General features: G+C 50.7%; 1 protein-coding gene across 1 annotated transcript in view; it reads right to left on the bottom strand.

Annotated features, from left to right (window-relative positions):
• C11H16orf96 (chromosome 11 C16orf96 homolog) overlaps positions 1-6,836 on the bottom strand; it is a 38,109-nt gene extending 31,273 nt beyond the window's left edge. Inside the window, exon 1 of the mRNA XM_059415889.1 lies at positions 6,417-6,836. Within this exon, the coding sequence (XP_059271872.1) occupies positions 6,417-6,836 (420 nt within the window). The remainder of the gene's footprint in view (positions 1-6,416) is intronic.
• Between the last annotated feature and the right edge of the window lie 5,779 nt (positions 6,837-12,615).

Genomic DNA, 12,615 nt, shown 5'->3' on the forward strand with positions numbered 1-12,615 from the left:
AAGAATTCCAAATTTACTCTATGAGGCCAGTATTACCCTGATACTAAAATCAGACCAAGACATCACAAGAAACCTAGAATATACATGTAAAAATCCTCAAAATGCCAGTAAACTGAATCCAACAACAAATAAGAAAACCCAAATAGGGATGCCTGGGTGGCTCAGTGGATTGGGCCACTGCCCTCAGTGTCCTGGGAGCAAGCCCCGCATCAGACTCTGCTCAGCGGGGAGCCTGCTTCTCTCTCTCTCTCTGCCTGACTCTCTGCCTACTTGTGATCTCTCTCTCTGTGTGTCAAATAAATAAATAAAATCTTAAAAAAAAAAAAGAAAGAAAGAAAACCCAAATAAAGTGGGCAAAAATCTGAACAGGCATTCTTCCAAAGATAATATTCAAATGGACAATAAGCGCATGAGAAGATGCTCAACATTATTAATCATCAGGGAAACAGAATCCACAATGAAATACCACTTCATAACCACAAGGATGGTTAGAATCAAAAGCCAGATAGTAAAGTGTTGGTGAGGATGTGGAGAAATGGTGGGAATGCACAACGGAATGGGCGTTTTAGGAAACAGTGCAGCAATTCCTCAGAAGGTTGACCACAGAGTTACCAAATGACCCAGCAAGTCTACTCCTAGGTATATATCCAGGAGAAATGAAGACATGGGTCCACCACCTTGTATATGAATATTTATAGCAGCATTATTCATAATAGTCGAAAGTGGGAATGATCCAAATGTCAATCAACTGGCAGATGGGTAAGTAAAACGTGATATATTCAACCATAAGAAGGAAGGAAGTACTGATTCCAGAAAGACGACCTCACAAATATGATACTAAGTAAAATCCAAACGGGGCACCTGGGTGGCTTAGTTAGTGTCTGCCTTTGGCTCAGGTCATGATGGCCAGGGTCTTAGGATGGAGCCCAAAGTCAGGCTCCCTGCTCAGGGAGAGTCTGCTTTTCCCTCCCCTTTTCCCTCAGCCCTCCCCTGTCCTGCTCATGTGCATGTGCTCTCTCTCTCTCAAAAAAAAAAATAATAATCCAAACACAAAAGACAAAATTACATGACTCCATGTATATGAACCATCTAGAATAAACAAAACTATAGAGACAGAAAGCAGATTAGTGGTTACTTAGGGCTAGGGGTGAGCTGGAATGGGGGATGAGTGAACAGAATGGTGAAAAAGGGTAAAGGGTTTCTTTTGGGAATGGTGAAAATATTCTAAAATTGACTGTAGTGATGGTTGTACAATTCTGTGAACAGACTAGAAACACTGAGTTGTCCACTCCTTCAATGGGTGAGTTGTATGGTCTATGAACTATATCCCAATAAATCTGACTGATATGTAAATAGCACCCTATGTTATGTGTTTCTTGGGATCACTTCCCAAACTGATGTGCAGATTAAACTGAATCCCTATAAAGACGCCAGTGTGTTCTTTTTCATAGAAATTCACAGCCTGATCCTAAAATCTGTATGTTAATACAAGGGACTCAGACTAGCCAAACAATCTGAAAAAAGAAAAACAAAGCTGGAAGACTCACACTTCCTAATTTCTAAACTTTCTGCAAAGCTAAGGGAATCAAGACAGTGTGCTATTGACATAAGGAAAGATACAAAGAACAATGGAAGGGAATTGGGAGTCCAGATATAAACACTCCCATCCATAGTCCATTGATTTTCAGTAAGAGTGCCAAAACAAATCAAAAGGGAAAGAGCTGTCCTCAACAAATGGTACTGAACAGCTGGATATCCCCACGAGTGAAGCTGGACTCCTACCTCACACCATATATAGAAACTAAGTGAAAATGGCTCCTAGACCTAAACTTAACAGATAAACCAAAAACCATTTACTCCTGTACTGGAGGAGAGAATGTAGTTGTAAATCTTCATGACCTTGGTCAGGCAGTGGTTTCTTAGATATGCCACCAAAAGCACAAGCCAACACCACATCAAAAACATGTGACAAAAGAAAGATGTGTATGTTGTATCTCAGCAAAATTTAAAACTTTGCATATCAAAGGACACCGTCAATAAAGTGAGCCTGGGTGGCTCAAGTGATTAGGAGTCTGCCTTCAGCTCAGGTCATGATCCCTGGGTCCTGGGATCGAGTCCCTGCAACAGGCTCCTTGCACTGCAGGGAGCCTACTTCTCCCTCTGCTTGCCACTCCCCCTTCTGTGCTCTCTCTCTCTCCCCTTCCCTCTTTGACAAATAAATACAATCTCTAAAAAATGTACAAATCACACACATGGCATCATATATCCAAAGTATATAAATAACTTTTTTAAAAGACTTATTTATTTTAGAGAGAGAGAGCATGTGTAAGCACGTGTGTATGAGAAGGGGGAGGGCCAGAGGGAGAAAGAATCCTCAAGCAGACTCCCCGCTGAGCATGGGGCCCCACTCAGGGCTCGATTCCAGGACCCTGAGATCAGGAACTGAGCCAAATCCAAGAGCCAGACACTCAACCGACTGAGCCACCCAGGCGCCCCATATACGGAGAATTACAACTCAACAACAGAATGGCAACCCAATTACAACTGGGCTAATAATCTGAACAGACATTCCTCCAAAGAAGAGATGTGAGTGGCTGCTAGCCACATGAAAAAATGCTCAACACAATTAGTCACCAGGGAAAGGCAAATCAAAACCGCAATAAGGTACACTTCCTACCCACGAGGGTGGCTAGAGTCAAGAGGCAGAAACTAACAAGTGTTGGTGAGGAGGTGGAGAAATTGGAGCCCTAAGACACTGCGAGTGAGAACACAAAATGGTGCAGCTGCTTTGGAAAACAGCCTGGCAGTTCCTCAAACCTGAAACACAGAGTGATCCTATGATCCAGCAACTCCATCACGAGGTACATGCCCAGGAGAAATGAAAAGCTATGTCCACAGGAAATTGTGAGCCCCACGGGTCATAAGGGCCCCGACTCCTAACAGCCTGTGGGTGCAAACAGCCAAATGTTCGCCAACTAGTGAACAAAAGTAGTCTATCCGTCCCATGGAATACACTTGGCAATGGTGAGAATCAAGCACTGATACACGGGACAGTGTGGATGAACCCTGAAGACACCACAGTACGTGCAAAAGTGGGGCTCAAGGAGGAGCAGGAAGGAGAATGATAGCTAATGGTTAAGGGGTTTTGGGGAGCTGTTGAAAATGTCTTAAAATTGAGTGTAATATTCACAGAACTTCGTGAATAGGCTAAAATACCTGAACTGTACACTTTAAAAAAAATTTTTTTTAAAGATTTTATTTATTTATTTGATAGACAGAGATCACAAGTGAGCAGAGAGGCAGGCAGAGAGAAAGAAGGAAGCAGGCTCCCTGCTGAGCAGAGAGCCCTATGCAAGGCTCAATCCCAGCACCCTGGGATCATGACCTGAGCCAAAGGCAGAGGCTTAACCCACTGAGCCACCCAGGTGCCCTGTCACTTTTTAAATTTTTAAGTAGGCTCCATGCCCAACGTGGGTCTTGAACTCATGACCCTGAGATCAAGAGTCACACGCTCTCCAGACTGAGTCAGCCAGGCACTCCGAACCATATCCTTTAAAAGGATGAATATTCTGGTATGCATATGAATATATGCATGAATACATTTCAAAGAAACTATAAAAAATTTTTTTGTTTTAGGAAAACTTGGGAAAAGTTCAACACAGTCTATTTGGGAACTGTTAATTTTGTTGGGAGTGGGAGCGCCTGGGTGGCTCAGTGGGTAAGCCTCTGCCTTCGGCTCAGGTCATGATCCCAGGGTCCTAGGATTGAGCCCTTCCTCCGGCTCCCTGCTTAGTGGGGTTTCTGCTTCTCCCTCTCCCTCTGCCACTCCCCCTGCTTATGCTGTCTCATTCTCTCTCTCAAATAAATAGATAAATGAAATCTTTTAAAAATAAGCAAATAAAACTCCGGTTCTGGGCAGGGTCTGGGAGCCACTGGCTGTGAGCCACTGAGAGGTGAGGGCAGGGCCTGGGAATCTGCAATTTTGGGAGCGCGACACAGGTGGGGCTGGTGCTCCAACAGTCTTGGAAGCCAGGTCGGAGCCTCCCAAGGGGGCTTCAAGGACAAGCACATACTGCGAGCAAGGGGAGCCCAGATTTCCTCCCTTGGCAGTTCTCAATGGGGACAACTTGGCCTCCAGCCGGCATTTTGCAAAGACTGCAGACAGTTTTGGTTGTCACCACCAGGGGTCACTCCTGGCACCTGGACGGTACAGGCCAGGCCTGCCATCCTACATCCCCCAGTGCACAACGGTCTTCACCCCAGACAATTATCCGTGAGCACAAGGGACACTGCAACCCCAGTCCCTTTAGTAAGGACTTGTTGCGGTGCCGGAGCCCCAGATCTGGCAGTGTGCTAACCGTACCTGTGGAGCTCTGCAAACCTTCTTTCAAGAGCCTCCTTGTTGCCGGCCCTAGTTTTCTGGGCACCATTAAGCCCTTCTGGGATGGGTGCTAGGGCTGGCAGACTAGTTTTTCCCCACTTGGGGCGGTCACACCTGCACAGGTGTTTGTAAAGGACGGCGGAGGACACTAACTCAGCCAACCCCAAAGGAAGGGGGGGTCAGGGGCAGTTGAAGTGACCTGGACATCGACATGACATTGGGTCTGCTAGTCGGACCAGCTGGTTGGTGCACTCAGCTAAGCAGCTTGTACCATCCCGGAGCCAGCTACCATGGCAACCCCCTTGAAGGGGAGGGGCTGGGAGGCGGTCATTGTGGTAACCCCAGCAACCTCAGCCAGGCCTGGGGGCGGCACCTTCTCTAACCCTAGGTGTGCAAACAGTCTTGTGAAGGCTACACACCCATGTCCGACCTGACAGCCCCCTTCACGAGCTGGCTGGGTTACTCTGGGTACTGTGCATTCTAGAAGCCTCGACACATCAAGTCAGGCTGGGGGCAGGATGCTCGGACACTGTGCCCACGTTTCCAGCCTCCGAGGCCTCTGTAACCTGAACTGGGCCACCCATGCTGCCTTCTTTGTCTCTAGCAACGATTCCCATCTTCCAGTCTGTCTTGTCTGACACGAGCCGTGTGGCCACTCCAGCTCTCTGCCGGTTGCTGCCTGCAGAGAATATCTTTCTTCTGTCCTTTTACTTTCAACTTATTGGTCTTTGAATCTAGAATGCGTTTCCTGTAGACAGTATAGTTAGATCATGCCTTTTTTCTTCTGGTCGATTCTGCCAATCTCCGGGGTGTGTGTGTGTGTGTGTGTGTGTGTGTGTGTGTGTGTGTGTTAACACGAAGAATTCAGTGGCATTTAGTACATTCACAAGGTTGGCAACTGTCACCACTATCTAGTTTATGGACATTTTTATGACCCTGAAGAGAAACCCCATCAGCAGTCACTCCCATAGCCCCCCACCGCCAAGCCCCTGGCAGACGCTAATCTTTCTATCGCTACCAATTTGCCTGTTCTTGATGTTTCATGGAAACAGAAGCACGCAGTCCTGTGTGTCTGGCTCCTTCACTGGGCACCTGGTTTAACCTTGGTCTGTGTTGCCCTGCCTATCAGCCCACCTTGGCCAGACTGCACCCCCTCCCTGTCCCTCAGGGCTCCGGTGCTGAGGTCCTGGGCATCCTGGTTTCCCTGCTCAGTTCAAGTCTCTGGATAATACTAACAGTGACCGCTGATTGGATGCCCAGAACACCTCGCGCTCTGTGCTGAGCGCCTCCCACACATGATGTGGTTTAGTATCAACCCCGAGCCAATCCTGAGAGGAGGAAACCACAGTCCTCCCCCGCCCAGTGGGTAAGTGATAGCAACTCAGCAATCCACCTTCCTATGCCTTTCACCGACTCTCTTGGCCCCTGGTTTGCACCAGCTTCCCATTTTCTGACACCGTGTGACTTCACCTGGGTTAACCTCTCAGTGCTTCAATTCCTCACCTGTAAGCTGGGGACAGGAACTGCACCTATCTTACAGAGGTGCTGTGAAGATCAAAGGGGCTCACCTGGAGTTTGGTGCTCCTTCTAGGGGATTCCCTGGGGAGGGAGCCAAACAGATCCTTGAGCGTGAAGGGGAAGGAGGAGATTAGGGAACCAGAGGGTGGGAGAAATTAGGTGTTTCCAAACTCTTTTCATCACTGCAAAAGGAGACCTCATAACCACTAGGCTATCCTTCCCCATTCCCCCCCTGCAACTTTCCCCAGGTCCCTGGCAAACCACCAGTCCACTTTCTGTTTCTACGGATTTGCCTGTTTCACACAAACGGAATCATACCAGATATGGTCTTTTGTGTCCAGCTTCTTTCCTCCACACTTGACAAAGGGCACAAGCTTGGAGCTTTGGCTCTGCCTGACTCCAAAGCTCCATTCCTGCTCCTGCGTCTGGGGACAGCCCATCACAAGGGGTATACGGGAACAGACGCCTGGGAGGAGAGCAAGGAGGGCAGGAAGCTTCTGGAGGCCAGGTGGTTTACCTTTGCCGTGGCTTCTTCATTGCCCTCCACCATCTTCCGGAGCTTGATCAGGTGCCACAGGTCCTGGGCAGGCTGGCCCTTGCCGCGGCTTCTCTCCAGCAGCTGGGCAGTGGAGGGCAGGTCCTGCAGCTCGGCGAGCTGGCTCTCCAACTTGTCGATGCGGCTCACCACATGGTCAAACACATTGCTGAGCCTCTTCATGGGGCTGAGGACGGGCTGGGCGTCCGCTTCCCGGGGCATGAACACCGCTGGCGAGGACTGGAGAAAATCCTCATCTCCCGAGAGGACCTTCTTGAGCTCGGCCATGTGGATGTGCTCCAGGATGCCCTGAAGCAGGACGTGCAGAGCCTTGAAGTTCACCACCCCGCACTGCGGGACGGCGATGTTGACCAGCTCGGAGAACGTCAGTGAGAAGCTCATCCCGCCGGGAGGCTCGGCGGGGCTGGGCTTCTGGGCATCCGTGGGGATGAGCAGTGGCTTTCAGGGAACCCACCAGCTGTCCGGACAGGTCCCCTGAGGCCCGGGGAGGCGGCGGGTCATGGCAGTCAGGGAGAAAATGGCCCCTGTCCCAGCTGGAGCCCAGATGAGAGCTTCTGGTTGCTAGGACACCAGAGAACGTGGGCGAGTGCTCGTGCTTCCGAGAGCCCGAGTAGGGCTCGGTGGGCACTCAAGGAGAAGGTGCTGGGTGTTTGAACAGACGGACGTCAGCCTTTCATTTCAAGCCCTTCCGCGATGGGAGACTGACGACCCCTTCCAAGAAGCATGCAGTGAAGGTGATGGAGAGGCAGCTCACTCCTTGGAAGCCTCTAGAATTGGGACAGGAGAGAGTTCTTGGAGTTGGGAGAGCCTGGGTTTTGAGAAGAGTCTGAGGAGCAAAGCTGATCTCCAGACCCGCTGGCAAATGCCCCACAGGTGTTCGGGTTTCTGGCCCGGGTTGGGGAGGGGGTAAAAAGGGGAAGAAGCAGCTGGCTTCCCACAGGTCTGAACCAGGCATGGCCCTGCCCACGGTGGGGTGGGAGGCACCGATGAGGACCCTCTTGCCAAACCTTGCTCTGCTGCCCCCTAAAGCCAGAGCTCTGGAACACCCCAGTGTCCTGAGGGCACTGCTGGGAGCCAGCTGCTGCAGAACTGGGAAACCACTTGGGGCCCTATGTGGTCAGGCCCCTCTTATGTCAATTCTTGGACAAGAAAACGGCAGCCTGCTTGTCCTGGTCTCTGAGGGAAGTCTGCAGGGAATGTCCCTGGCTTAACCCTTGGGGCCCCAACTCCGGGCCCACCTCACCATTCCGGGCACGATACACGACGATTATATACTGTGGGTGGCAGGAGCCCCGCTCTGGAGTGTCACTGGCTAAGGGGCAATCTCCCCCAGCTTCCCTCACAGAAAGCCGAGCACCTGTCCACCCTGGGTTTATGGAGATGAGTGCGTGACTCTTTGTCAACAGTGGTGTGACCTGCGCAAATGACTTAACCCCCCTGAGTCTCAGCTTCCCTGTCTGCTAAATTGGAAATAAGCCCTTCCACGTGAGGTTGCTGCCGGGAGGGGCAGAGAGAGAGAGAGAGAGAGAGTGTGTGTGTGTGTGTGTGTGTACACAGAAATAATACATGTTGGGGCACCTGGGGGGCTCAGTGGTTAAGGCTTCTGCCTTTGGCTCAGGTCATGCTCCCAGGGTCCTGGGATTGAGCCCCGGATTTGGCTCTCTGCTCAGCAGGGAGCCTGCTCCCCCCCCCCATCTCACTCTCTTCCTGCCTCTCTGCCTACTTGTGATCTCTGTCAAATAAATAAATGATCTTTTTGAAAAAATTGCATTACATTAAAGGAATCTGCCCATCTCAAGAGGTAAGAAAACACACAGAGACCCACTCCTGCTGGGAAAAACGGTACTGATGTCCCCAGCTCAGTCTGGATCCCATTTGGATATTTATTTATTTATTTATTTTTGGGTAACAGCTTTACTGAGCTATCTTCCCCACACCATACCATCCGCCCATTTAAAGCATACAATCCTGTGACTGTAGTAGGTCACAGAGTTGTGTAATCATCACTGCAGTCAACGTCAGCACATCACTCTAACAAGGAACTCCGTACCCATGAGCACGCACTCCCCTATCCCCCGCCCCCCAGGGCCTGGCACTCATTAACCTACTTTCTGTCAGTACAGATTTGCCTCTTCTGGACGTTTTGCATAAATGAAATCATCCTACGTGTGGCCTTTTGCAACTGGTTTCTCCCCCCATCATGGTTTCCAGGCTCACCTACGCTGTAGCACAGGTCGACACTTTGTAGTACAATGTAGCAGGGGTCATTCCTTCCTAGGGTTGGATCCTATTCCGTTGTGTGGACAGACCAGTTTTTAACATGTCCACCCTCGGATGGATATTTGGGCCAATTCTGCCTGTTCACTCTCGGGGACGCTGCTGCTACGGAGGGTTGTACAAGCCTTCAGTGACTTGGTGTCGATGGCTGGGGCGGAACTGCTGGCTCAGACGCGGAGTCTGTGTTAAAGGCTTTGAGCGACAGCCAGATGGTTTCCACAGTGGCTGTAGTATTTTACATCCTGCCCCCAGATATGGGAGTTCCGATTTCCCTCCATTGATGTCACCCCTGTGACTGCCCGTCTTTGTCATTACAGCAGCCGGGGCTGTTGGATGTTCCTTGCTCCGTGGCCGTCAGGCATTGGGCTCTTAGCCCCCTGCTGTGCACTCACTTATCCTGGGCATTCAGGACGCCTCTGGGAGATTCCCAGATGTTTAAACCGACCACCCCTCCAGTGGATCCCGTCTCCCCGAAAACACCCAGAAACCTCAGGGAAGATGCAAGCACAGGTCGCCAGGGCCACTGTCTCTTCAAGCACATCGGCCAGCTGTGGTGCCCACACAGAGGTAACGTGGAAGGACGACCTTTCCCATCCCAAACGTGTCTCTGACACTAGCGGAAGTCATAAACGACACAAATGCCATCCGAGAGAAGCAGGGGGAATGCACATTCATGAGCGGATCACGAAGCCCCGAATTTCTTGTTGCCAACCCAGCGGGGGTGGGGGGGACTCATGCTTAAACAGTCTTTCTTGCAGCACCTCTGTAAATGCGACATAAACACGATGGGTCAAGTAGAACAGTTTGTGACTAGGCTTTAAAAATCAAGAGCCATGGGGCACCTGGGGGGCTCAGTGGGTTAAGGCCTCTGCCTTCGGCTCAAGTTATGATCTCAGGGTCCTGTGATCAAGCCCCGCATTGGGCTCTCTGCTCAGCAGGGAGCCTGCTCTCCCACCACCACCCCCTCTCCGCCTGCTGCTCTGCCTACTTGTGATCTCTGTCTGTCAAATAAATAAATAAAATCTTTAAAAGAAAAAAAAAGGGGGGCGCCTGGGTGGCTCAGTGGGTTAAGCCACTGCCTTTGGCTCAGGTCATGATCTCAGGGTCCTGGAATCGAGTCCCGCATCGGGCTCTCTGCTCAGCAGGGAGCCTGCTTCCCTCTCTCTCTCTCTCTCTGCCTGCCTCTCCATCTACTTGTGATTTCTCTCTGTCAAATAAATAAATAAAATCTTTAAAAAAAAAAAAAAAAGAAAAAGGAAGAGCCACCAGGCCCTCTAGGCAAAGCCAGCTGCCCTCTGGGGCAGGTTTTCACAGCCTGGGTTTGGCTATCAAGGTCCCAGTCTTCAAGACCTAATACCAGAGCCAGGAGCCAGGCTTGTTTCTGGTAAGCAGCAGCAACCCACAAGTGAGAGGCCAGAACAAATCACTCTGCAGGACAGGGGGCGGTCAGAGGGAGGATGTAACCCGTGACCAGTTGCAAGGACACTCTTGGAACAGGCTCCTGACCGGCAACAGTGGGTCGTGGCAAGGCTCTGCATACTGGAGACCAAGCTTCTGAGGACCAGCTGTGGATACCTCTGGCTACTCAGGATGTGGAGGGAGAGAAAAGCATCTCCTGAATTGGGAACTGGCCTGGCACTGGGGGTCCTGGGGCCGCTGGGAGGCCTTTCAAATGCTCCTGCGGACACCAACAACTTCATGGAACACTAGCCCCCCAAGCCCCCATGATAAGACCACCCAAACCAAGACCAGCTGCAATCGTGTCTGAACTCAAATAAAAACACGCGTGTTGTTCCCACCACAAACGTGACCAGACAGCCCCCTGTCCAGACTCATAGGAGTGACCACTGGTTCTTGACCTGCTAGAGCGTTAGCGCTCCTTTAGGCCTCCTGCCTTCTAGATGAGGTTGAGTAGGAGACCCCATCGCAGAATCATGTCCGCTTCCCAACAGCGCCAGTCCCCAACACTCACCCATTACCCAACATGGACCCAAGTTCAGTAAGCCCTTCTAACTTAACCCTTCCAGACGTGCCTGGGGTCTCCTCATTGTGCTGGAAGACCTAGCAATTCAAGGCCGCCCTAACGTCGCGGAGCCTCCCGGGGGGCTCCTGGGTCCCCTTCACTCATCAGATGTAACCCCCCCTCCACCGACCGCCAGCATTGTTGGGAAAGGCTCCCCACCCAGCCGGTTCTTCTGCCAGCCAGACCAGCCACACTCCAGGGAGGGGATAGGAGTTAGAAACATACTAAAACAGGACAAAATGAGAGTGAGCAATGGGCACTCATTTCATCAGGCCGGGAGGGTAGTCGGCCCCCAACGCCCCCTCCCCCACCCCACAAGGATACCCTGTGTGGCCTGTTCCACACGACACCAGCCACATACAGTATACACCACTGTATACTGGGTACGCAACGCACACATGCATACCACCGATCTGCGCCTATGGACACACGGGAGTTCACTCATTGTACATTATAGAATGGCAAGATCTGGGAAAGCTGTGTTTGGTGCCGCAAAACCAAAACAGTAGTGATAAAATGCAATAAATAAATAAATAAATAAATAAATAAAGCCAATGCGTTAGACTTGAGAGGACTGGTAAACTTTAAAGATTATGTCATTTTAGGTCTGGGAATAAAACGCTTGTTATAGAAACAAAAGAGCCGAAGACCCGGCCGTTTGAGTGTAAGAGGACACAGTGTGGCTCCACAGGCTGTGCCTTGCTTCCTGGAGGGACTGCTGTCCCCAGGAGGTGACCCTGCCCTTCGGTCACCAGGAAGCAGCAGCCGAGGCCTGATGGCAGAATCCCCAATCAGACAATTTCAGGGCGAACTTGTCACTGGACATTCTTTGCACGGCTGATAGAAGCCAGAGACCAATTAACATGATTGGAAATGACCATTAACAGTATTTTTCCCTCCCAAATAAACAGACGTCAACAATTAAATCCATTTTTTTTTTAAGATTTTTTTAATTTATTTGACAGACAGAGATCACAGGCAGGCAGAGAGGCAGGCAGAGAGAGAGGAGGACGCAGGCTCCCTGCTGAGCAGAGAGCCCGACGCGGGGCTCGATCCCAGGACCCTGAGATCATGACCCGAGCCGAAGGCAGAGGCTTTAACCCGCTGAGCCCCTTAAATGAGGTGCCCCTTAAATCCATTTTCTAATGTGCCATTTGTCCACTTTGCCCAGACAAGCCATTTTTCATGTTGCATAAAATAGCTACGAAGGAAAGCTATGAAGAAAGTCCCCTTTCCACTGTAGCTCCAGGAAGAACCGGGTGCCAGGGAGGACTGTGGGTGAAGGGTCAGAGTTGGAGGTGAAAGTGTGCCGTTCCTGGCTGCCTGCAGTCTGGACATTCTCCTTACTGGGGGAGGGCGAGGGTGGCAGGTGGGGGTGGGGGGTGAGCTCACCAGGTGCAGCAACCTGTCCCAATCCCATCAGATCTCCCCGGCCCCACCCACCTCCGTCTCCTTGGTGGTTAGGTGGGAAAAATAAACAAGGCAACTGCCGTTCCTGGTTCTGAAATGCAGGACTAGTATTTAAAAGAATTTTTTTTTAAGAGAAAATCGTACCTGTACTGGCCCACTGGAGGCTCTGGGGTTGGCGGGTGGGGTTGGGTGACTCAGCCACCCAGGTGTCCCTTTTAAGCTTTTAGATCTGGTGGGTGAGTGTAATACTTGTCCTGTTGCGTCCCAAGACAAGTCTCATATGTAAGTTCCCTTTGCTATTATTTTTTAAGATTTTATTTATTTATTTATTTGACACAGACAGAGATCACAAGCAGGCAGAGCAGCAGGCAGAGAGAGAGGGGAAAGCAGGCTCCCTACTGAGCAGAGAGCCCAATTCGGGGCTCAATCCCAGGACCCTGAGATCATGAC

Source organism: Mustela nigripes, chromosome 11 (assembly GCF_022355385.1).
Source record: "Mustela nigripes isolate SB6536 chromosome 11, MUSNIG.SB6536, whole genome shotgun sequence".
Classification (NCBI taxonomy): Eukaryota; Metazoa; Chordata; class Mammalia; order Carnivora; family Mustelidae; genus Mustela; species Mustela nigripes.